General features: G+C 39.4%; 1 protein-coding gene across 5 annotated transcripts in view; it reads right to left on the bottom strand.

Annotated features, from left to right (window-relative positions):
• SCaMC (Short Calcium-binding Mitochondrial Carrier) overlaps window positions 1-25,213 on the bottom strand; it is a 120,575-nt gene that overhangs the window by 12,529 nt on the left and 82,833 nt on the right. The window contains exon 1 of one of the 5 annotated variants that reach the window (XM_071590929.1): window positions 20,080-20,395. The exons of the other annotated variants lie outside the window; for them this stretch is intronic. Coding sequence (XP_071447030.1) covers window positions 20,080-20,211 — 132 coding nt within the window. The 5' untranslated portion in view covers window positions 20,212-20,395. Of the gene's footprint in view, window positions 1-20,079; window positions 20,396-25,213 lie in introns of those variants that run through there. 5 annotated transcript variants of the gene reach the window in all.

The raw sequence follows: 25,213 nt of genomic DNA on the forward strand, positions 1-25,213 counted from the left end.
CTAAACATGAATCAGTCAATTCCAAGCTAAGATCACAAATCATTACGAGACATTCGTCAACGGGATGGCCTCAAAAACGCATTTAAAATACGTGCTTGACCCATGTTTCAAAATCAGCAGCTGAATACATTTTTCAATGCAACCACTGAGAACACAATATGGTCTCGTAATCTATCTTCAGGAAAAGACTCCTTAACCAAGAAATAAATAAACAGTTAGTTCCCATACTATTCTGTGCTATGTCAACTCTGTGGGCAAAAGAGTTATTGCTAAATAATATGTAACTGGCATATCTAAAACACGGCGGTTTTGAAAAATTGTCAGAAATATGTGCATCGGAAAATGGACCACAACGCTATTGAATGCAAACCGATATACATACAATTCCATTAACCATTCCAATATGTTTGGCCTCATTTAGAATATGCTGCAAGTATATGGGATCCTAACGAAGTTGGATTAATTGCCGAATTGGATCGCGTGCAACGTAGAGGAGCTAGATTTGTAAAACGTTGTTATGATAAACTTAGTAGCGTATCCGAAATAATAGAGCAGCTAAGCTGGTTATCACTCAAGTAGCGAAGGTTAAATAACAGATTGAAGCTCTTGCATAAACTGAAAGGGGGTCTCTTCAGCAGTGATGTTAAAAATATATTACTACCCCCATCGTACTACGGTAGGAGAGATCATGTCAATAAAATTAGAGAGATTAAGTGTAAAACAGATAGATTTAAGATGTCATTTTTTCCAAGAACGATAGGGGATCATAATAACATTGTCCGACCCCGGTATTGTCATGTTCGGGTAAAACTTAGTCTGGTATGTATACACCCCCTGCCACACACCCTAGCGGTGACTTTCAGGGTACATAAATAAAAACAATAATTTTGTTCCCAGGCAATACTGTAAGGCATTTTAAGTGGCCAGGTGCTACAATGGTGCCTTTCGTCTATTTATCGAGCACTGTGAAATCTTACTACGGCTCAAAAGGTAATGTAATCCACAGCTTGGTCATTACTGGGTCAAACGAGTAATAATTGATGCAAGGTTTACTTCCTCTGAAGTATTGTACATGAACATGAAACATTTTAGTGATAAATTCTGCAAATGAACCAAGAATCGAACCAAGGATTTTCCCTAGAATGATGACTATTCTTAACTCCTGCTTTGAAAAGATTTGATGAATAATTTCGTCTATTCAAAAGCAAGTATTACATTTATCTGACCTACGAAAGAGCAGACGGTTTATCACCTAATCAAACTTTAATATTTCTTGCAACTAAAATTAAAACTAGCAATTTATAACCTATAATACTGAAAGAGCGGAGTGCGCCATATAGAACTGACGAAGAGAAAATGTCTTTCTATCATCAAAGGTTTTCATGGCAGACAATAACAATAAAAGGTCTGTTTTTAAATTTCACAAAAATGCTGACATTCGCACCTCTACAAGACAATGAAATTATATTTGGATAACGGAAAATTGGGTTTAATGAGGAGGGTTTCATGCAATGACACCGAATTTCTGGACAGCAACCTTCTAAGTACAAATACGCACCTTCGTTTCTACGAAAAATGTTAAATAGCGACAAACTTTGAACCTTTTCTTTGGTAGAAAGCAAGGAATCGATTCAACAGTGATGGCATATTTCTAATCTCTACAAATTTGTTAAATTTCCGCCCAAGGAAAAAAATCTGCAAGATTCCAAAGTAGCTTAAGGCCCTTTCAAAATGCGTCCATAATATTCAATTGTTCTCGGCTCAACCTTGTGGAAATTCATTTTAATTAAATGAAGAAGAATACAATGTATCTTACGTACAACCGGTTGTACGCAAATAAAGGACAGTGGAAAGATACATTGTATTCTTCATTTTATTGCGTCCATAATATTTAATGCCGCTTCAGGCAACCCGATGAATGGTTTTGCCTGCTATCTACTTTGACCTGCCTCCAATACGTCCATGCAATTATGAGAATTACTCGACACGGTATAAAAGTGAGATACTAGGGAAAAAATTCTCCTTGGCGAAAAAGGATTTGCCAAAACCGCGAAAAAGCGAATTCTCACACGTTGGACTTCACAGGAATGTTATGCGTGGCGTGTCTTCAGTTCTACTCGAAAAAAATACATCATCCACCTTAAATTATTTATTGCTAACTTAACACCAGGCCTATTAAAGACTAATGAATGCAAACTCCAAGAAACTGCGGGAGATGCCGCAACAGTAACTTTAGGCGAAGTCATCCACTATTATGCATTACAATGCAACAATTTCAGATTGTAAAAACAATTCGGCCAAGGCGAATGATTTTCACGCTCTGAAATTGTCGCATACTAATGAATGGGGCTGAATTCGTTAATTCGGACACGGCAAGCTTTAAGCTTGGGGAATCTGACCCGGTGGGATTTATGACCGTAAGTATGGACTCACAAAGGTATCGAAAGAAAAAAACCATAATATTAACCATAATGTAACTAATGAGAGAAACAAAATCAAATTACTGGAACTACTCTCAGAGGCTATGCCGGCTTAACCCTCCCCCAAGGTTCAACAAACTTATTTCGATTGTAGCTGGAGCGGGAGCTCCCTTTAACGGTGACATTGGGGTTAAGGGCGAACGTGGGATACGGCGGCCTTGAATCCAGTGACGAAAGGCCACAGTGCGCTCCATGACGGTTTTTTCGCATTGGAGAATACAAAGAGGAACCTTCCAAATCCACGTGCTCCAAGATTCTATTTACGAGGACTCCATCGCGTGGCGTAGAGCCAGAAGCCACTAAATATACCATAAGTGACCTGCGATAATGAAGTTTCAAGCCAAAGAGCGGCGAAGTAGAGAGACGAGAGAGGAGGGTATCCCTCACATCAAGTGACTCACGCCCCAAACCCGAAGCATGTAGATTATTATTTATCATTACATAGTACCCGCCAAGGTTGTGGCACGGGGTGATCACACATCAGAATACTTTGGATAAGAGGGTCCACAATCAACTTCCGCAATGGTTTTATAAGCTAGGGAACACACTGTCGCACACACGTAGAAGTAACGTAGTCATATATTTTTGGAAATTCAACGAAAGCATTAATGGAGAGAAGAGATTAAATGAAAAATCATTTAACTTAGGAGAAAAAAAAACACAATTTTATCTTTGCTTTTCTACAGAATAGACTTTACTCGTCGACTAGTTTCGTTTACACAATAAACATCATCAGGACTAGTCCTGATGATGTTTATTGTGTAAACGAAACTAGTCGACGAGTAAAGTCTATTCTGTAGAAAAGCAAAGATAAAATTGTGTTTTTTTCTCCTAAGTTAATAATGGAATTCTACAAAGTTAAGGCCTCAACCATTCAGTGGAAAAATCATTTCATATAACACGTACTAAAATTAAACGACCGGTCTCCAGACAGGTTTTCAACTAATTACTGCGCACATTCTCTTAAATCGGATACCTTTCCTCCACAATCACTTAACTGCACTCCTGGGGTTTATTTTACATGTAACATTCAAATAAACGACGCCTTAAGTAAATACTGCATTCACTGAAGAGGGCATCCTTTGAGTTAATCGTTCACCAAAAGCCTATTATATTTTAAACTTCGGCGATCGTATAATTATGGCGCTTTTTAAGGTTTAGATATTGGAAATATACTTTTTGAAGTGGTTTACACTTTTAATTAACGATTCCAAGAAACAAAAAAGGGCTTCCCAGTTTTTGCAGTTCGGAAAGGCGACATTTCTGCAATTAACACACATTACTGTCCACCAAATAATTCAGTCCCGTGATTCCTGTGATTAACTAATTTCGCTTTTATTTTTATAAGGTTTAAACAGCTCTCTGTATAGGAATTACATTTCCAGTCCTCGATAAGATACGAGTAATGAAATAAGACCACCAGAAGATATTGGACTCTTAAGGGAAGGACATCAGCCATATCCTTCAAGCGGCATCACCAAACACAACACACTATTTCAAAGACACAACCGCTCATTACGTACTAACCTTCTCACTAATTACTTCTTCCACAAGTCGGGGCTTAGGGTTCCTGTGATCCCAAATCCCAAAAACCTTGCCAAAAACCAGTCCGAGGCTTCCTATGACGCCTAGGATAGCCATTGTGGGGCCTCAGGTGGTCGATCCCCCTCTTGACTTATGTGCTCGTTTCCCAATCGAGCAAATGTCTACAGATGAATTGCAATTCCAACGGATAATATTGATGGAACGATTCTTCAATTAACTCACGGTAATATCAGTAAAACTGAAATAACTTGTGTTTACAAGTATCGTAACTGCACTTTCCAAAGCACAATAATACAATGACGCCAAAATGGTTGTCACGCATTTGTATTGCGGTAAATTTTTGTTCCATGGTAGCGATAAACAAACTTCGTGGCAACCAACAATCAGAACAGTGAGCCCTATCCTTAAGTGCCATATTTTCTAATACAGCGCGCGAAAATTGTATCACCTTCTTCTACATATCAACATCAAACATTTAATCACTTTACACTATTAAGAACCAATGAGAACAATGATTAAGTAGGAATTTCCCAATATTTTTAATACACGAAATGCATTTCACTCGAATTAAAATTGTAATTTAAGGGTCAATCGTTCCATTGATTCAGTATAACTACTATGCCCGCCGCGGTTCTTTAACGTGCATAGCTCTATTTACCATCGCCTTATATTTCAAAGGGTTAATTGTTAACTTTAAAAGGAAGAGGAATCAGATTAATCAATAACTACGTAAATAAGAGGTGAGGAACCTTGAAACTTTTACCCGTAATTCTTCCTTTCATATCCCTATCTTTTCCAAGCATTCCTTACCTAAATAAAATTGCACAACTTTTCCAGGTTTTCCCGGTTCTACGGATTGGTGGCATACCTGAAATCTCTGCTTCTCAATGTCAGTTTTTCAATGTATTATATCTGTTTATTATAGCCTGTACTTTTGTTGGAGTTTCTCAAGTGTCTAATAGTTCTTCTGCTCCGCCTTTGTTTCTTTTCCTAATCATCCATTTGACTTCATTTGTTCTCAAATCCACATCTGAAAATCCTCCTACGTCCATATCCTTAAAATATCAAGTGTCGGGACCCATACTTCCTTTGCGTCTTCATTCAATGTTTTGTCATAACTTCCATACTCTTCAAACACTTCTTTAGCGAACAAAATATTTCACCTCAATCTTTGCTAAGTTTTCTTCATACGCGCGGCCATCTACCCATTAAACCGCAGCTAGGGTGTCTGGCAGGAGGTGGTCGCACACCAGACTTATTTTGACACAAAATACTTCCCCCTCCAACCACGTGATTGAATATATTATTCTGATCCCTTATCGTTTGTGGAATAATGACACAAAAATTATCGACAACAAAAAGCGCGCAATGCTAACGCCTTTATTAAACACCTAACAGAGATATTAATTCAGTACCAGATGTTATAACTCCTTTGCTCACCTGTCCCTACGTTTTCCAATTCCTGATATTTTGAGTGATTAAAATTCGTACGTCTCAACTAGACTACAAATATAATGTAGATAATCTTGAAGGCGCGGTTCCCGTTCCAGCAGGGAATTATCAAATAAAAACCTGACTTCAGGTTATTCCATGGACAAAACTTCTAAAGAGCGATTTCCTCCACACTACCATATTCTTGCTCGTTTCTTGGCCTCAGTCAACTTTACAACTCATTCCTTCCCCTTCTCTCCTCGAAAATTAGAATATTTGATATGAAGAGAATTGACAATCTTTCAGAACACATGCAACCATAACCCCTCTCGGCCTATCCCTTCCTTTCAAATCAAATACTTCTCTCCCTACTACATCAGTGGTATATTCCTAGCCATGACTCTGGCAATATCAACATGAAACACTTCTTAGATATTTACATCCGACCACATTCTTCAATAAATCAATCATTCCACAACCCACTTCTCCTATTTTGACCATTCACACAATTATAAAAAAAGTCGATGCCTATTACATTTAGTCGGTAATGTTTATTTGGCAGCCAAGTGTGAAAGTAAAACCATTTTATGAAAGATTCCAATGCCCGTTAAAATCGTATGGAGTGGTGCGATTCCATATGCTTCAATCTTAGGCGCCTTGGACTTAATTTCATTTTTCACGCACAAGATATCTATTCTTATCGATAACTCATTGTTCCTTTCCATGTACAATTCACGTATTCCAATTCCCGATAGAGCAGTATTGTCAATTCATGGGCCTGTATTGTAAGATAGAATTTTATCACAATATCTTGCAGGATAGATCTTGTGAGATAAGGCCTACGCAATGGATTCGAAGATCCGTGGTTTTCCGCTAACAATTCAGTTTCTTTATCTTGCATCATTAACCTGGGAACTGGTTCAATCAGCAAATTTTCGCACATTTTACCAGCACGAAACAGGCAAAACCGAAGCATTAAAATAATGAAATGCTTTTATGACGCGTACATAATGAAAATGAAAGCAATTTTCAGGAAAGAAATTGACAGTTAAGTCAAGGACATAAACTCAGGGTACAGGTACAACTATGCGAAAGAAAAAATAAACATGCAAAAAATAATGCTTTGTATCACGAATTCTGACACCTAAAATGTATCAATTAAGAACGTATAGCATTACCATTCATACGTACGCCATCAATATTCTTTCCGAGGAACACGGCACAGAACGGCTGTATTCATTATGGTGAACAGTTTTTTGGGGGATAAAACGGTAATTTAAGCATCAAACCATTGAATAAAAAAGAGCAGTAGTATATCCATTAATTATTTCTTGTTCTAGAAGTATGTGGTGGGTCTTGGTCATACTTGCACATGAGTAATTAGCAAATATTGACAATCAGATATTTTACCTTCAAATTACTATACTGTTTAACTCTTGACGCTTGTTTTACATAAAAAAATCAAATAAACGACGCCTAAAGTAAATACTGCAACCACTGAAGAGGCATCTTTGGAGTTAGGCGTTCGCCAAAAGCCTATTACATTTTAAAATTCGGTGATCATATGGTTATGGCGCTTTTTAAATTTAGTTCCCTAAAAATATATTTTTTAAGTGGTTTACATTTACAATTAACGATTCCAAGAAACCAAAAAGGACTTCCCAGTTGTTGCAGTATGGGAAGGCGACATTTATGCAATTGACATTTATGCACACATTACTGTCCACCAAACAGCGCTCTGTATAGGCATTACATTTCCAGTCCACGATAAGACACGAGTAATTAAATAAGACCACCAGAAGATACATGATTCGTAAGGGAAGGCCATCGTTCATATCCTTTAAGCGGTATCACCAAACACAACCAACCATTTCAAAGACACAACCGTTCATTACGTACTAACCTTCTCATTGTTTGCTTCTTCCACAAGTCGGGGCTTATGGTTCCTGTGATCCCAAATCCCAAAAACCTTGCCAAAAACCAGTCCGAGGCTTCCTATGACGCCTAGGATAGCCATTGTGGGGCCTCAGGTGGTCGATCCCCCTCTTGACTTATGTGCTCGTTTCCCAATCGAGCAAATGTCTACAGATGAATTGCAATTCCAACGGACGATATTGATGGAACAATTCTTCAAGTAGCTCACGGTAATATCAGTAAAACTGAACTAACTTGTGTTTACAAGTATCGCAACTGCACTTTCCAAAGCACAATAATACAATGACACCAAAATGGTTGTCACGCGGTGAATTTTTGCTGCATGGAAGCAATAATCAAACTTCGTGGCAACCAACAATCGGAACCGTAAGCCCTACTTTAAGACGTCAAATGTAAAATACGACAGCATAACTGACAGCGTAAATTATTTTTTACTTTCTCCAGCCAATTTTAGTAAAAATACTTCAGCGTTTTACTTTTTTAGATGTAAATAAAAACAAAGATCTTTACCTCTAGTAGGAGTACCCCTCTCCTATTGTCAATTCGTTTAGAAAACCCCGTTAATGATTATTTTAACTTAATGCCAGTTCAGTCATTAGTCTGCTATTTGTTTTGCAATCCAATATTTTTGTAGCATTCTATCTTTTTCATTCAGACTGTAAAAAGTTACGTACAATTAATGATGAGTCTAACGAAAGTATATGTTGTACTTCCTGTGCATGATTTGACGAGATATAAATCTACTTCGTCAAGTATGTAAAGGTTAGCGAACAGAAAGAATGGGAAGAAAATAGTAGATGAGAAACTTCACTTTTTAGAAAGAACTCATAACTTAAGCAGTAGATTGCGAAATTTCCTTTTTGAGCCTCATTGACCGGAACATGCAATTTAATCTCTAGGTCTTATCTGGAGTCGTCTTCTCAAAGTAAAATATTGTTTATTTTAACTAAGCATGCAATAAACCTATGGCGAGATGGTGTAGACGGTTGCTCAGCAGACAAGCAGTCGGTCTACCGACAGACTAAAAAGGTCAATCCAAGTCGAAACATTTCAGAACACATTCCAGCTGTAAACTTTCCTAGTGCCTATACACCGCACTGGAAAACCGCGGGAACGCTTTACGTTTTCCCTTCTATTTCACCGCCAATCAAAACGCTCTCTATCCATCTTTCCTGCTAACTTGGATTTCTTGTAATGAGCCTGTTTACGCGCCGAACATAATCAAGCTTCATACAATGGTTTTAACAAGCAGTTTCTTCACATCCATAATCAACGTCCCCATCATCAATTCCCTCCGGCTTGCGATAGTTTCCTTGCCAAACGCATCCTTCTTATGTCCCTATAACACTTTGACCATTTGGTCCAGAACACTTCGAAGCTGGTAAACTGTATTTTATGCAACTATTTTGTTATTTAAGTGCTTTTCTCTCTCTCCAGAACCGTTTAACCTCAGGTTTGTTTACATTTATTACCATTCCGTACTTATCGCATTAACTTTCCAAGGTGCTCAGTAATGCTTGCATTCCCTTCGCTTACTGGCCAACTAAAAATTGATCACCCGCAAAAAGAATTGATTTCATGAATTCTCCACCGATTTTCAACAACCTCCGGTTCTTCCCATGCTCCTTTTACCGTCCTACATTTTTTCCATTGGCTCCTAGAACCATTTTCCTTCACTTTGACGTTGAAAAATACACCTGCGTAAACTATCTTCTCAAAATTTCCCATCCCGACCATCCATCATCCGCCTCACGCATCTGATATGTCTGTGACGTGCACAGGTGGCGTGTAAGTCTCCTATCCTACTGAGCTGCTCCAATTTTCGCAACACATTCATTAATTCTACCAAGTCACAATACCGAACGCCTTCTCAAATTCTACGGAAAAAATATACACGTCCAGATAGTATTCTCTGTTCCCCTCAATTAGTGACCTCATTTCTCCTAAGGCGCCACATCTACCTTTGTCTTGACCAATTTCTATCTATATTCTTCCCATTTCTCTTGAATCATGTCTGGTTTTATTATAAATTTTCCTGTCTTATATTTGATTGCTTGTATGGAATTTCCCTACCTTAACAGTGCTTTCACCTTCCTGTACAGGGCACCATAATAGTACACCCTGCAAGCGACTGCTAGGGTGTGTGACAGGGGGTGATTCGAAGCTAGGAATTTAGTTTCCCCTAATTTTCAAGGTGCAAAATAATGCCCATCATTATAGCTTCAAGTACATACACTAGGATATCCAAGTGAGATGTATTTTTCCACGCATAAGAGAGGAACTGTTAGCAACAAGGACTAATGCCATTCAATGCGTTCGATGTATGCTTCTTAAAGATGTCGATTTAATTATTAAGCCTCCTCAGCCCTTACCGATATATGCTGAGTTCGGGATCATAAATGACAAACGTACATCTTCCGTCATAATAGTTTTCCAGTTACTTGCTTTGGTAAATGGGGATACGAGTTGAAGTACTACACTAGTTTTAATATCACTGCTGAATGGAGGCGGATATTCTATTTCTGAATTATGAAACATGCTTTAATACTATACACATTACACGACTCTTATTTCAACATTCCTTTCCTTTTAACACCCCGGACAAATTTTATAACATACTGACGCCTCTATAAATGCACAGAATCTTTCTATTTCATTCATTCCTATACGTTTATCTTATTATTATTGTATGGTAGAAGTTCACAACTACCGCTAGTTCTAGATGGATAAAAATGTTTACCGGTATATCATAACCGTAAAAGAGGCAAACAATATGCCACGGCATCGACGTCAAATAAATATGAGCCTATTGAGTTATACTACTCGCATACCGTTGAAATAAAGACTACCAAACAAGTCGACGCACCGTTAACACCCGACACTCATAGTGATCTGAAATTGTCTTCTTTTAACAATTGTATGAATAGAGTTTTAAAGACTTCGCTCTCCCATCGCGACGACCAGCAGCACAATACCTGTGGAACTACGAGACTTGACGACAGCAGTGAAGAGATGAAAAGAAGCCTGATGTACCCAATAGTGGACCATGACACTGAATTGATAGACACGCCAGCTTGAGGGCCTCGGTGGCTGACCCCAGCAACGACTTAGCTTAAAAAACGCGGAATCCCCAAATTCTAAAATAAGAGGGGGAGAAAGAGAGATGCAAGAGGTCTCTCGACGTGATAAGATACGATCCAATACGTATGGTAGGGAAGTCCATGGCCATTCATAGACATACCAGTGTTATCAGTGGTAATATCGGTTCAAGGGCGTGTGGATTATTACCCTTTATGCCATATCCCTTAGAGAGGGGTCAGCAATGGTTAATCAACCCCGCAACAAACCCTAGTGGGGACTTGCAGGTTACCATGTATATAGAAAAAATGTGTTGCTATGCGTCATTTTCCTTTCCCTTTTGAGAGGATTGAGGCTGATCTGAAATAAAGGAAACGTCATGCGGAAAGAGTGTAACATTCCATTCAATATGCTCCGATACTCACCCCGCGAGAGTGGAGAGAGTACAAGAAATGGCAAGGTAAATTTACTCGTATCTCTGTGGCAACAAGATTTCATTGCCACATACTACAGAATATGAGTAGTGCACTTATTATCAACTAGAATAATATTCCGTATAAATTCTATCCTTGAAATATTAGGAATGAATTAATTTCGCGAATAAAGCGAAATAAAAACTGTTCGGGCATTTAGTACACACATTTACAACCAAAACATGTGACACAATTACTAAGTTATTGCTTGGAATTCTCACAAGGGAGGCTTATAAAAAGAATTAGATTGTGTTCCACATAGGGCAAACCTATTGATCAAAAGAGGAATTACTTACAACAAGAGCAGCGCAAAAAATAAAATATTGAAAGAATCCATTCGTAATTTCGAAATATCGGAAGACAGATTTTGAGAAGGGAATATAATGCAAGACAAGACCATGCCTATACGATCAAAGAGAGCAGATTTATACACCGATAGGTTTAAGTTGTTATTTCTGAGAGCAAAGAGAGGAAGAAACAGCTATATGCCAATTATTTAGGGAATAAATAGATTTATAAGCTCGTTTTGGCAACATTGTCTTCCTTTTTCTCTTATATTTTGGTCGTATTTACTTTTCTTTTTCCTTACGTCGGTGATTATGGGTTTAATGCAACATGAAATATTTCTAATAACACGTTTTTTTCTCTTGGCTTTTACGATTTCGCTATGGATTGTGATATTCTTTTCTCCATAAAATTGGCAAAAAAAATAATTTTTTTCACAGTTCAGTTTCGCGCAACTCCCTGTCTTTCATGGACAGCACGTGATCGCAACTCTTCGTACATCAATTTATTTACATAGAACCTTGCAGGCCACCGCTAGGATGTGTAGCAGGGGGTGATTACACACCAGACTACGCTTGAAGAAAAACACCTGCCCCCCCTAGCTCAGTAAAACAACGTAATTCTGACCCCTTATCGGCCGTGGGAAATTTTCGTTCACATGGTACCTTGCATGCCATTGCTAGGTTGCGATTTCACACCAGACGACTATCAATACGATAGTCCCCGAGCGGTCGGAAAATGTTATTCTAATCCATTATCGTTCTTGTAAAAAATGGCATCTTAAACCCATCTGTTCTACACTTAATCTCTCCAATTTCGTTGAAATTATCTTTCTTACCGTAGTAAGATTGGGTCGATTATGCAATTTCAACATCATCGTTTAAGAGACGACCTTCCAATTCATGCAAGAGATTAAGGTTACCTGCAAGTCAACCTTCGCTCCTAGAGTGATCCCAACCTAGTTACTCTAAATGTAGTTTTGATATGATACACAGTTTATCATTACAAGTTTTACAAATCTAGCTCCTCTTAGTTGCACGCGGACTGCATCGGTAACCAGAACGACTTCACAAGCACTGCGCCACCCTTTTCAAAATTTATAATTGTAAAACATTATTAGCTGCATTATACTACGGTAGGAGATATTATGTAAATAAAATTAGAGAGATCAAGCGCATGGTAGGTAGATTTAAGATGGCATTTTTCCATGAATTACAAGGGATAAGCATGACGACCGACCGCGCTAGGAGGGAAAAGTATTTCGCGCCAAAAGATAGTATGTTTGAGTATCGTTATTGCGACTAGGTAAAACTACCATTTAGACTATTACGTAGTGTAAGGTTTCAGCGGGAAAGCTCAGATAGAAATTCGAAAGGATGATGACTTACTATGCTTATTGAGTAATTGGTGCTGCTACTGTAAAATCCGGATGTTATTGTAATACCGTTGTTATCTGTAAGAAGTTTTTCGTGCTGCATCCTGGGATGCAGTTGTTTGTTGATTTATGGCATATGTGTTAGCATGAGTGTTGGATGAAGGGATTTTGGATCAGCGTGTGCGCTGCTGTAGGTGTTATTTTCCATGTTGTTGTTTTGCATGTGGTATTGTTCCTTTTTACGGTTGGTGACCTAACACCCCCTACCACACGCCCTTACGGGATATTATGTAGATGTATGATGTGTAACCACCCCCTGCCACACACCTTAGAGGTGGCTTGCTGGGTATTATACAATTATAATAGTCATTCACTGCTTTTAATGGAGACCATTGCCGATTTCCACACATGATAACTCTGGTAATCCAATAAAAATTTAAGAATCATATTTTCCGGATACCCGAACATTGGAAACCTCGTGAGGCAAATTTCGAACGAGGAAAGGAACGTCTCCTCCCTACTCCAAATTTCAGACGATATATCCATTAACTTAACCTTCGGATCGATTATTGCGGTGGTAATGGAAAATTAAGAGTTTGACTTTTAGATTACTAAAAGAATGTAATGTACGCGCGAACGCATTCACAGCAATGCTTCGCTTTCCGACAAAAGACATTTTGTTGCGATTATCATTTGACCCACTGCGATATTACTCTGGCTTAACGGCTGACTTTTCCTCTTTGCCTCCTGGTTGATAACTCACATGCCACTACTAAGAAGAAATTTCGAGGCTGATGTGCGGGCCACACAAATGCAATCACAGCAGAATTTAATGAAAACGAAAAGTGCGATAGCAACCATTTAAGAGAGCGGTTGGATATTATCAGCCATCCGGCAGCACGCCTTTATTATTCAAACTCGGCGATTCTTGATCTTGGAAGTCACTCGAAGGAGCAGAGATGCCCCCCTATGACCTCGAAAGATTTATGTGGCAAATATGGTACGTCCGCCTTGTCCAAACTACGATAGCCGTTTGCGCTGGTGCAAGGATTTCCAGGGAGACAAGAAAAAAAATTAGTCCCCGCGCTTGCCTTCGTTCTCTCTGCAAGGAAAAGACACGAGGCAAGACCGTGTCGTATCAGCATGCTTGGGTAGAGATGGAAGTCCAGACGAAATCAGATCCTCACTGGAGTCAACCGAAATTCTAACAATGAATACATGGTCTGCATGGAATTTCTCATTAACCTCAAACTAAGTACGGAAAAACTAATGCATTTCAAGCGCGAGAATCATAGCAAAACCCAGGCACTTAAGACAACGGTATTTAAATGCAAGGTCAGTCTGATAGGTGAGGGCAGAAGAGCTCATTTCCGAATCTGCCCTATGGCAGTGATGCCCAAACTTCTGTCTTTCAACGAGCAGCACAACAAATGTTTTCCCAGGTTGCGGAACGCATAAGGAAAATAGTCTATACAGACACTTATTTATGCATTTAAATTGTTTTACAACATAATTACGTGCGTAAATTTACAAAGAGGAATGATTTTAAACAAATATAGATTCATCTTTTTCATTTTAAAGTTTTATCGTTGTTTTACGGAAAACCCCAAAAAGAAACATGAAATAAGGCTTTCTTTTTTCAGCAAAAAATGGCATTTGCTGCGGCTTATGCACCACTGCCTTACGGATTGCGAAAGTCACACGCCTAGGTGGCAAGGGATTCGACGGGGGATGTTCAGAATGAAACATTTCTCTTCATATGCTGTCCGCAGTAACCTAGACGGACTATGCTCCAAATAATCACAGAGTGAGAGAGTTGGAGCTTGGGTGCCTTCTAAGGACGAGCATGATTTTAGAACCGGGAATCTTAGGTCTATATCCACTGATGCCTAGCCGTCTACATTCACAGCTGTCTCATTCTTTCCCTCAATTATAATTTAACCCACAGATGCAACCATTTTGAGTCTCGTACAAGAAGGCCGCCTGCTTGTCCAGAATTTTTCCTACCCCCCTCCCGATAGCACCCATATAGATAAGTAGATAAATTGAAGGGATGGATTTTTCACTAACTACTTAAAACTCCTTCCACAGCGGAGAGGATTTTTTTTATTTAGTGCCTTCCGAGACACCGATAAGGTGTCTGGCAGGGGGAAGATTTGGATTTGAATGGAAACTAGTCCTGATGTGATTCTGAAAGGGGAAATGTAAGCATCGCGCTGATAAGACAAATTAGGTTAACAGGTCGGAACTTTGGACCGATAAATGCGATTATCTTGAATATTTTGGAAGAAAAATTATCAACCCTTCGCAATTTATTTTGGTCATATTCCGAAAGAATTTGAAAAAGAAATAACTATTTTGAGGCATAATTTTAACTAATTTTATTATAATTCTAACTCCACCATGATGATAACATAATTTTAACTAATTGCACGGTTTGGTAAGGACATTGACGTAATTTTGGTCGAAATGGGAGGGGGGGGGGGAGTGGCCTGACTTGGTAAACCAGTAAAAATGTCGAACTCAGAACGGGGTGAAAGGGGGCCATAAATTGGGCTTAAACTGTGGACGTCATCCTGAACCTCTTCATCTACTGGGCATACCCCGCGGGTCACTACTAATAAAAACGATGTTTACTGGTACAACGAGAGCAAACGGAACTTGTTGAATTTTTTATACAGTAAATTTCTCAGAATTCAATTCGAAATGTTAGATGTGGGTCTCTTTGGTTATTATTATGATAATGTATTATGATCCCCACCGTAGGCGAGATCATGTATATAAAAATTATAGGTAAATTGAAGAACAGATAAATAACATCGGAATAACATTATCCGACCGCGCAAGGGGGAAATAATCAAGTGTCAAAATTATTCGTGTGTGATCATCCCCTGCCACATATCCTTGGGGTGGCTTGCAAGGTACCATGTAGTGCTGTATAATTCCAATTAGTTGGTACTTAAAAAATATGGAACTAGAATAACGGCGTTCCACAGCTAGGCAGGTGACATTTTCAATATATCCTTTAATTTCTTTTTGTAATTAAAATGAAGGGTGAAGTTCGATTACAATTGGAATGTGCTATTGGGAGTTCCGATGGCCGACGTAAAAATCTCAAATCAGCAATCTTCGTGATCACCCAATATCCACGCCTTACCTGGCTGGAGCTTAAGCCGCCCGACAGCTTTGCCGGCGGGATCACTAACTGCAGGACAAACAAGTGTCGTTTTTCTCTTTCGATCTTTCAAGGATAAATGTCATGAAAAGTGACCGAGAGGGAAAGGTGTAATAATGATTTGCCAGCAATTATGCAGCAAGAATTGCTGCAAATATTTAACACAATTCCGAGTTCGAACTAATTAGCCACTTACTTAGCTGAAGTCATTTAAAATGGCTTAAGTTGTTTAAATAAATTATAAAATTTGAAAATGAATAAATTAAGAGCGTGATGATAGCCAAACGATTTCAGACAGAAACAGCTCATAGTACCACACATCCAGGAAGAATTTCACGAGTGTGCACAGGCGATCATAGTGAACAAAGAAACGAGTTCTCCGAATCAGATACCAAAACGCTGGTGGAAAGTGGGCTTCCCGGCCAAGAATGAGAAGGAATCCAGGTAGACGGGGCTGCCCCCGACCCAAGCCAAGTCTAAAGAGACCCAAGGACGCTCTTTCTAGAGAAGTTTTTCGATGAGACAACGAACATTCTGGTTTTTATCCTGCCATTAACGTACGAAAACTTGGCGACTGGACATTCCTCAATAATCTACCTCATACTTTCTCCAAGGCTTGGGGAAGATCTTAAACAAAAAAACACGAAGAGTGAAGAGCAGCCGATGGAGGTGCATATTCTCCCAAGCGAAGGGCCATGAATGGCCAGGAGGGGGGTAGACAACCGGGGAGGGGGAGGCAACAAAGGCAATGCAAAGGTCGTTGGGTTTCCGGTAGCCGGACGGATGGGTCCTCGTATTCTGGGGGTTCCTCGTATTTGATGGGTTTAAAATATCCACCGCGCCTTTAGCTACATAGACATTTTCGAAATAGGGGTGGTAAGGAGTTGGGGCACGATACTGTATTTGCTTTTCTGGAACACAGAAAATAAATAACAGCTTTTATATCGCCATAATGTTCCTCTTTTTGGGTCGATTAGCATTTATCTAGAAAAAAGTAGATTACAAATTAAATTCGTACGTCAATTCCCAACCGCCTTCCGCCAGCCGGAATGACATTTGGGCCGATCGTGTGCGAGCACCAACGATCTTTACTATTCTTACTCCAGATATATTATCTAAGATTTCCGAACTCAAGTGAATCAAAAAGCGCACGGATACATTATAAGGCATTTCATTTCAATATTAACTTTTTTGGAAAGTCCCTCCAAATTCTCCGAGGGTCCCGCAAAAGTGAGTTCCCTGATATCATGACATAAATGAAGTTGACCGGTTTTTCAACGAGGCACACACACCTCAGTTCACCCGTGAAAATTGGAAAATTCCACGTCAGCGAAGAATTTTTTTCGAAACGCACGATAGCCATGCAAGTTCCAGAGAAAATATATATTAACTTTGCGCCTATGTCACAAGAGAGGCATTGCCCATAGTATGATCCAATGGTGTTCCATTTACAAATATTAAATTATCTCGCTAGTTAGAAGTTTAGTGAGGAAGAGGGATAAAGCAAGAGCTCAACCATACAAGACATCGGCAAAAAAGGCAAACTAAGTTGTTTGGGCTGAAAACGAAAATATAAGACCTTAATACCCATATCCTTTCCGTAGTAGAGCGCAAAAGAAACAGCCCATGGAGCATCCAGGCGTCTCTCATTTCACTTTCTCTTTCTTAAGGACCAACAGCCACTCTTACGCAAAAAAACACTTAAATGGGTAGCCATCAACGGACATTTTTCTGGACTGGAACGTTAGTGCATAGAACTCAATTGTAAGTGGCTTACTTATAATGAAATGCAGACGAATGCGCTCGCGTCGCATACTGCACATGGTTGCTACATGGACGACGTGAGGAGTTTCTTCAATCATTCCAAGGTTTGACGCGCTTCATGTTCCCGGACGAAAAAGAAATGGCGATTAAGAGTAACATTAGGGAAGCCGCTAAAACATGATCTTACGCGCTCAGCTCCTTACCATTCGTGACTTCAACTTACATTTAAATTAAGGAAAAAAACCACTCAACACACTGGATGTTCCACATTTGATTGAACACTGACAACATTTTAATATCAATCTAACATTAACCGCTACTTTCTCTTCTAGTAATGCTTAGCGGATTAAGAATAACTTTAAATGACAAAAGTAAAAACACACTGCAATGCCACAGAATAATATATGGAAACACGACCATGGTTTCGACGCTGCGGATCAGCAACAGGTGAAAAGGGTGAAAGGGCTCACCATGATACCTGATTATAGTGCACAGCATGGCAACCATTTTCGTGTGTCAAAAACTCACTTTGCCGATTTACATAGTGTTTTATACTTTTGGATGCATTCTACAAAACAAGTCCCGAGACTTTTATAACTAATTCTATTTACGTATTCAAATTCTCACTGAAAAACAATTTCAATACGCAATTTATTCGAAATGTACGCCATTGGTCAAAGCCCTTTTACTCAAGAGGGAATAATTTGAAGACCTGAAGAACCAATTTTTATCATTGGGGGGTGATGGTGGGGGGGACAAAGGAGGCAGGCTGTCTAAATGCATTGAACTTGAATTTGTCGAAGAGGGCACAAAGAATCACTAACCAAGATAAGAATTCGAATGAGCAACAGTGGTGGAGCAGAATATTAGAACAGTCGGCTGAAACATTCCAACACATTAAGCATCTATTTGTCTAAACTAATCCATGACATAGTGAGCAAAAATGCCTGAAACTTACTGAGGTGTGTATTTTAAACATCTTATAAAGAACAAGACATTTTTCTTACATCAGCCTCCACTTGGTAACTTAAAAAGTCATGCAAGAACACAGTTCCACAATTTTAACTGTCAACGCCTACGTTTGTCCCTGTGAAACCTAATACTGATCTTAAAGTTCTGAACCAGTCAATTTCAGGGAAAAGACATCGTTCACAGAGATTAAATCCATTCGAATACTTTCGAAAGAACCTCGTATGTGGAAAAGAAGTGATAATAAGAAAAATAAACGACGTCGGAGTGATAATATTATCAAGTCCTATCTTCACGGGTGGACAGTGGCTCAAGAATAAACGCAGTATGGCGCTGAAAGTAGAAAACTGAGAACAAGCCGATTTTTCTCACAATTACAGTAGCGAAATGTGGAGATTTTCAAGTTGACGAGAAAACTCCGAATTTCTCAGAGTTTGAGAATCAACGAACAGACAAGGAAACAAGGCAAGTCTCGTTGGGAGTCAGAATTTCAGAAAGCTGTTACTGGCTCAACTTTCTCTTCGCCGAGAAAAAATTTGAAATTACTACACATCATTATCGAGGAATAAATAATGAGCAGGACTATTGCAAATTGAGTGGACACACTTTGCCAAGCATGCCTCATCCATCACCACTGAATTTTGAGTGGCGTAGTGCTCCTCCAATGCCCATTAGAAACTATCTCAGACACGGCTGAGGAGGATAGGAGAGATCGGATCACTATGACAAAATTTGCCATTCTAGATTCGAACAATACTTTCAGTTCCTAATTGATGGTCATCGCCCCAAACCAAATACATACACTTCCTGTCGTCATGATCTTTAGGCTCACGGTATGTCGCCTTCGAGAAGAAAGCAACAGGTTACAAAGTTTACGGCGATTTTAAGAAAACTGACTGTGCATAACAATATACCACTAGGGGCACACGATTTCCTTTGTTTTGTATTTTGACTGAAGTGCCTTCAATGTGTGTTCTTCCAAATTTCCACCGAATTACTTTCCATTCGTTTAGGTTATCGTACCCGAAGACAAAATATTACACGAAGAACCTTTTACTTTCACGGGCATTTCCACATACATTCCCGACTGCACTGAAAACAAGTGACGACGTGGGAAGAAAATTTTAACGGAATGATTCATACCAACACTTGCATACCATAGCTTGGGATATTACACTGAACACGTTCAATCGGGGATGGAAAAATGGATACATTGTTTCATGTGAACGATCAACCTTTCTAAGCTAAAGGGAACAGGATGCATCTGCTAGGACTTGGCTTATATAAAGTTCTTCCAAGGCCTTAAAATAGAACAAAGAATTGAACGGTTCAATGCCTCTTTCTTTGCATTTACACAATGAGGCACAGACGAAAGTTCTCGTAGTTCGGCGTCGAGCTTTTAGGGCGGAACGATGTGAACTGAGGAATTCATAATTTACTCGTACGCATGCTTCACAAGAAAAGTCAAAATCCGAACGAACCACGGGGCGTCAAAATCATTCTTAAAGAGTGCTACTCCAACTTACACGTTTTTGAACAAAGGCGGAATCATTCATATGGAATTTTTACCTTAGCAAATTGAGCCCTGAGCCTCCTATACATCTCCCAGCACAGCTGGCAGAGTTCGCATCCCGTATGAGCAACGGTAACGGCTGCATTTCCGGCGAAGTCCTGGAAATCCTGCTCCATGTTGACCGCCATTTCGGAAAATGTAGGAATCCAAATGTTTGCCGCCTTGATGGAATCCTTGTAGGAACTTTCACTTTTTTAAATAAAAAAATATTCCGTATCCAGAATCTGTTACGCGGGCCACTACAAATGCCCGGGAGTCGTGGTCGCAGGCCAAGCCGAACTGTTATGGCTGCAGTCCGCTGCCGACTGATTTGAAAAGCGGATGTTGCCCGATTCCCCCAGCGCCCCCACTTTTCTTCGACATCACTTTCTCCCGCCGCCCGTCGAGGGCGCCACTAACGCATGTGACGACTTCGAGGCATTATCCCCCAGGCCAGACTCACGGCTACGTCACCGTTCTGAGAAGCCAAGGGAAGGGAAACCACACTCTCAAGCCGCCGGGAACTACTCAGAACTAACTTTTCACTTAGTGGGCTGGAGCGAAGAGGGGATAGAACCTAACACGGAGGTTCCGGATTTTTAATGTTATCCTGTGATATTTTTGTTACTGTTATTTCTTCTGATTCTTTTAAGACTGCGGAATAAACAACTTTAAAAACAACACTGAAAATCAATATGCCTTAGTAATTGTCTAGTGAAACGACCGGCAAATGTGGGATTCACCCACCGGGACGGTGTTTTTGTGCCCACAAGGGCTTCCAATGATCCACTTCAAACATAAGTGGTATGAGTCGAGGTACCACCCTGACTTTTACAGCCTCAACAAATGTAAAAAAATGATTCTACGCCCACCTTGATCCATCGCACTGATCGAGGGTAATGTGATTATTTTCGATAAACGCTGTTCTTTGAAGGATTGTCTCTTTCTATTTACCATCTTCCCTAAGGTAAATATATAGACACATCAAGTTATTTTTTATATTATTTAGCACTCAAATGTAATTATATTTTCATTGAATGTATTTGACGATGGGTTAGATAGAAGAGGGGACTGCCACAGTCTCAATCTCGCCCGAATAAAGCCTAATTATTGCTATAATCGTATAGGCAAAATTAACGTGTGACTCAACGGCTCCACTTTGTGAAAGTTTCGAATATTCATATTAAAACAGAGAACAAAATTATTTTTCCACAGATGTTTATTGGTACAACGCGTTTCACCCCACTATGGCATGATAGAATAGGAAAAGTACTATTGCATCTACGTTTTAACGAGATCCGCAACATAGCACACATGTATGACAAAGCAACACATAATTTCTCATTCAGTGTTTTAACAGAGAGTATCCAGCACTAAAAATTCAAAATCATTCATCACCGAATTTGCAAATGGCGAAAAACTTTGCCTTAAAGCAAAGCGAAGTCACAGAAAGCTGACCAGATGCCAATAAAACCAACAAATAGAATATTATAAAAGCAATAGCTGCCCTTCGAACAATAATGAAACACAATGAATATATGAAAAACATTTACTTTCACCTGACAAATGCCATGGTTCACCATGGTATGTACGGAGAAGAGAATTGATTGCCTTAGTGGTACGTGAAACGAATAATAAGGTCCTCTTGAATTGTTCCAGGTGTGTGTGCCTTAAAATTATACCTGGAACTACGAGGTTGATAACGAGGTAAACCTAAGGTACTACTTGCCTTCCTTCATTCTTCTCCTAATTAAAATATTAATATTTTTGCCCTATTCAACGGAACTAAGTGACATACATATTATGTAATCATAGAATAAGAGAAGGATGGACACAGGGAGGTAGAATGTAAAACTCACTCCATAAGAGTAGGTTCAGTAATCAAACATGTTAACCAGATGGATAACGATCTATGTAGTGGCTTGTAAATTTTTTCTAGATTAACAAAATAATTCATATTTTAACTTGTCTTAAAATTAGGAAAAAGAATGGAGAGCAGGGAAAATGTAGTTTGGTTTCAGGAAGGGGAAATAATTACGAATAATGCTCTGAAATGAAGCTCATGAGTGATAAGGAGACCTTGTATCTTTACTGCGTTTGCGGATTTTTTAGTCTTGATCTAATGGCTAAACGGAAAGTTTTGAGACATTTTGGAGCTTATCAGATAATGCTTGACAGACGTCAAACTCCCTCAGACGTTCATCGAGGAGCGTATGGCGTAAACAAACGTTTTTCATACCGATAAACAATAAAACTATCCAACGCAAATGGGGAAACGTCGTAAAACAAAACGCAAAACGGGGGAATTGGCGCCAAAAGCAACTCGTGCCGTGCTGCGCATATATAATATTTCGACTGCTATCCTTCGCATATAATTTAATCAAAATAGATTAGTACAGTGTTAACGCATTTGAAATTAAATTTCATACAAACGAAAGCCGAATCCTTAGTAACTGAGACACCAAAGCCAAACGCCATTGAAATTAAGTACGAGAATAGGCGTTCTCTATATACCAATTGTCCCATTAAATAAAAACGAACACCAAACCTCCAACTATATTTCTCAATTTCTACCTTTCATTCAACCGCAGATTTTTAGTTAAAATTTAACCAAATCGGGACAGTCCCATGATTTCAGAATAGGCCGCGGATTTGGGAAGCTACTTCACTCACGAACAGGAATACTGCCGCCACGCTAATTCAAAAGAACGTCACAGAGTAGCAAGAGTCTGTTCATGACGTATAAACCTGTTGCATTAGGTTTTGACGATGGAAACATCACGAGTGACAGAGAATTTAATCAGGACGCTTTCATTAAACGACGGGTGTTAATGCTGCACGAGATACACAACTTTTCCGTTCAGATCGAAACTGATTTTGTCAGGTAATTACTCCAACGCAAGGAATACGTAGGAAGCGACTAACAGGCGAAAATTACTGTCGGTAATTTCAACCACCTTGTGTCACTCACGACTGCTGCACTGTTAATACAATCTTAGGGTAATATCAGCCTCATGACAGCATGTTTACCACTTATTTCGCGTTTATGACCAGCAAGGTATAAAACTGCATCCGCGGCAGACTGCTAATATTTCACAGTAACGTTTGTTACAAAACAAAATGTTTATCGTCAATGAAATTCAATCATGGCAAACACCACCAAGTTTCGTCTTCATTATGAAACCATTGATCTCCTGAGGTGTTGTGGGACATCCTGCAATGCAATAAACTGAAAATAACGCGGAAGATTCTAGGAATTTGGCCAAGGTCTCTACGAGAGGGTCTCTTGGAAGAGGCCAAATTACATTTTTTTAGTACCCTGCAAGCCACCGCTAGGGTGTGTAGCAGTCGACTAAATTACGAAAAGGGCACTATAAAAAATTTGATTTAGCCATTGATTTATCTTATATGCCACAGGATAAATCATTGCTTTTATCTCTATGACTAGAGGATATTTCATTGTTTGATCTATAGATTCTGTCCCAAAAATAAGCAGAAAAATATTACGGGGAAAAAATAATTGCAGATCAGGATGAAATTACTATAAATTCTTTAAAATAGCACCCTTGTGCTAAGACACACCGATGTCAGGGCCTCTTCCTGAAAGGCGTCGATTGGAGCCTAGTTCAGGCACCTCGTCACGGCATCTTTGACGCTATCCAGCGTTCCAAAATGCTTGCCTTTCGCCCTCCTTTTTATTCTTGAGAGCAAAAAGAAATCCACATCGGGGTTGTAGGGCGATTAGGGCAGCGCTGCCACCTTGTGCTTGGCAAGGTACCCCGTCACGAGGAAGGCGGTGTGGGACAGCGCGCTGTCGGGGTGCAGCCTCCAATTGGCTAACGTTTCGTCCCTGACGCGTTGGCCTCTTTTCCGCAGCCTTTCGAGATATTGCACAAACAGCTTTTGCTGTTCACTGTCTCTGAGGCACAAACTCTGTGGATAACGCCTTTTGAGTCGAAAAATAAGAAAAAAATCAATCTACTCATTTCTAGGACAGACCCTGTATGTGGTTCCTCTTTTTGGGAGGCACATCCTTAGTGAATGCAACTGTTGTTCGAATGTGAAGAATTATTAACAACTTTCATTACACTCGGGAGGATGGCTCATCCTAAATTGACAGGGTCGTGTTATGTTTCGAGGGTACCAATAGTTTCAATCCTATATGACGGACATTGACCGACATTTTTTTAAGACGGATTCCTTAAGTCAACGTTATACATGTAGATTGAACCTTTTCTCCTTTTGCATAATTATTTCACTTTTATCTATCCTTTAGACAATCCAATTGATAAATACACCGTAGTCTGTGCTAATAACTTATTGTTTAAGCGTCGAAGAACATCACATCCGTACATTCACCCACGAGATCCTCTTTCTCAAACGCTGTATTGATAGAGCCAACGTTGAATTAAGGGGGCTGAAAATATTTTACCTCACACCCAAAGGGTGCAAAAGTGCGTGACAGGATGGATAGGCTACAAGCGAAACACACGTCACAAGGAGTGAACGATATTTTGGAAGAATAAACAAAACAAATGACTGATTATTAAGTTCATCCCTAAAATAATTAATACCAACTTTATAACATTTCAATTTAGCACATTTTTCCTAATAAGATTCCGCAACTTTTTTCCTCTTTCCCTTTAGCCTAGTAGTTAACTCCAAAATGTGTGTACATATCCCATGAAAAAAAACCTGTCTTTTTTCACCATCTTTATGATGCTGAAATTAAAAACTTTATGTGAATCAAAGTCTTACGCTTTCGGTTGCAATTGCAACACAAGCCTGATGTACTGGCATATAGGTATAGCTACACACTTCAAACGACGGAGCTTTATATAGTCTCTCTCGTAATAATCACGCATAAAGATGTCCTTCTTAACATTTTTCAATGATCCCGGATTCTAGACACCCGTCACATCTAGCCAATAAAATCTGAAGATGCCATTGCCGCTGACTCATGCAAAAATTGGCCAATTATTGGTTTGCGACCTTCATCTCATAAGTCTTCTGCCTGCTGGACAAATCAGTCCCTTAAAATTCGTCTCTCACGGATATCATTACTCCTATTCATACACTACTTTAAAGCCGTTTACGTAATTTACCTTAACTGAAAAAAATCAGCACTCGTTTATGTTTTCTTCCTTCCTA

The sequence above is a fragment of the Hetaerina americana genome, unplaced genomic scaffold, assembly GCF_022747635.1.
Source record: "Hetaerina americana unplaced genomic scaffold, ioHetAmer1.1.p SCAF_4, whole genome shotgun sequence".
NCBI lineage: Eukaryota > Metazoa > Arthropoda > Insecta > Odonata > Calopterygidae > Hetaerina > Hetaerina americana.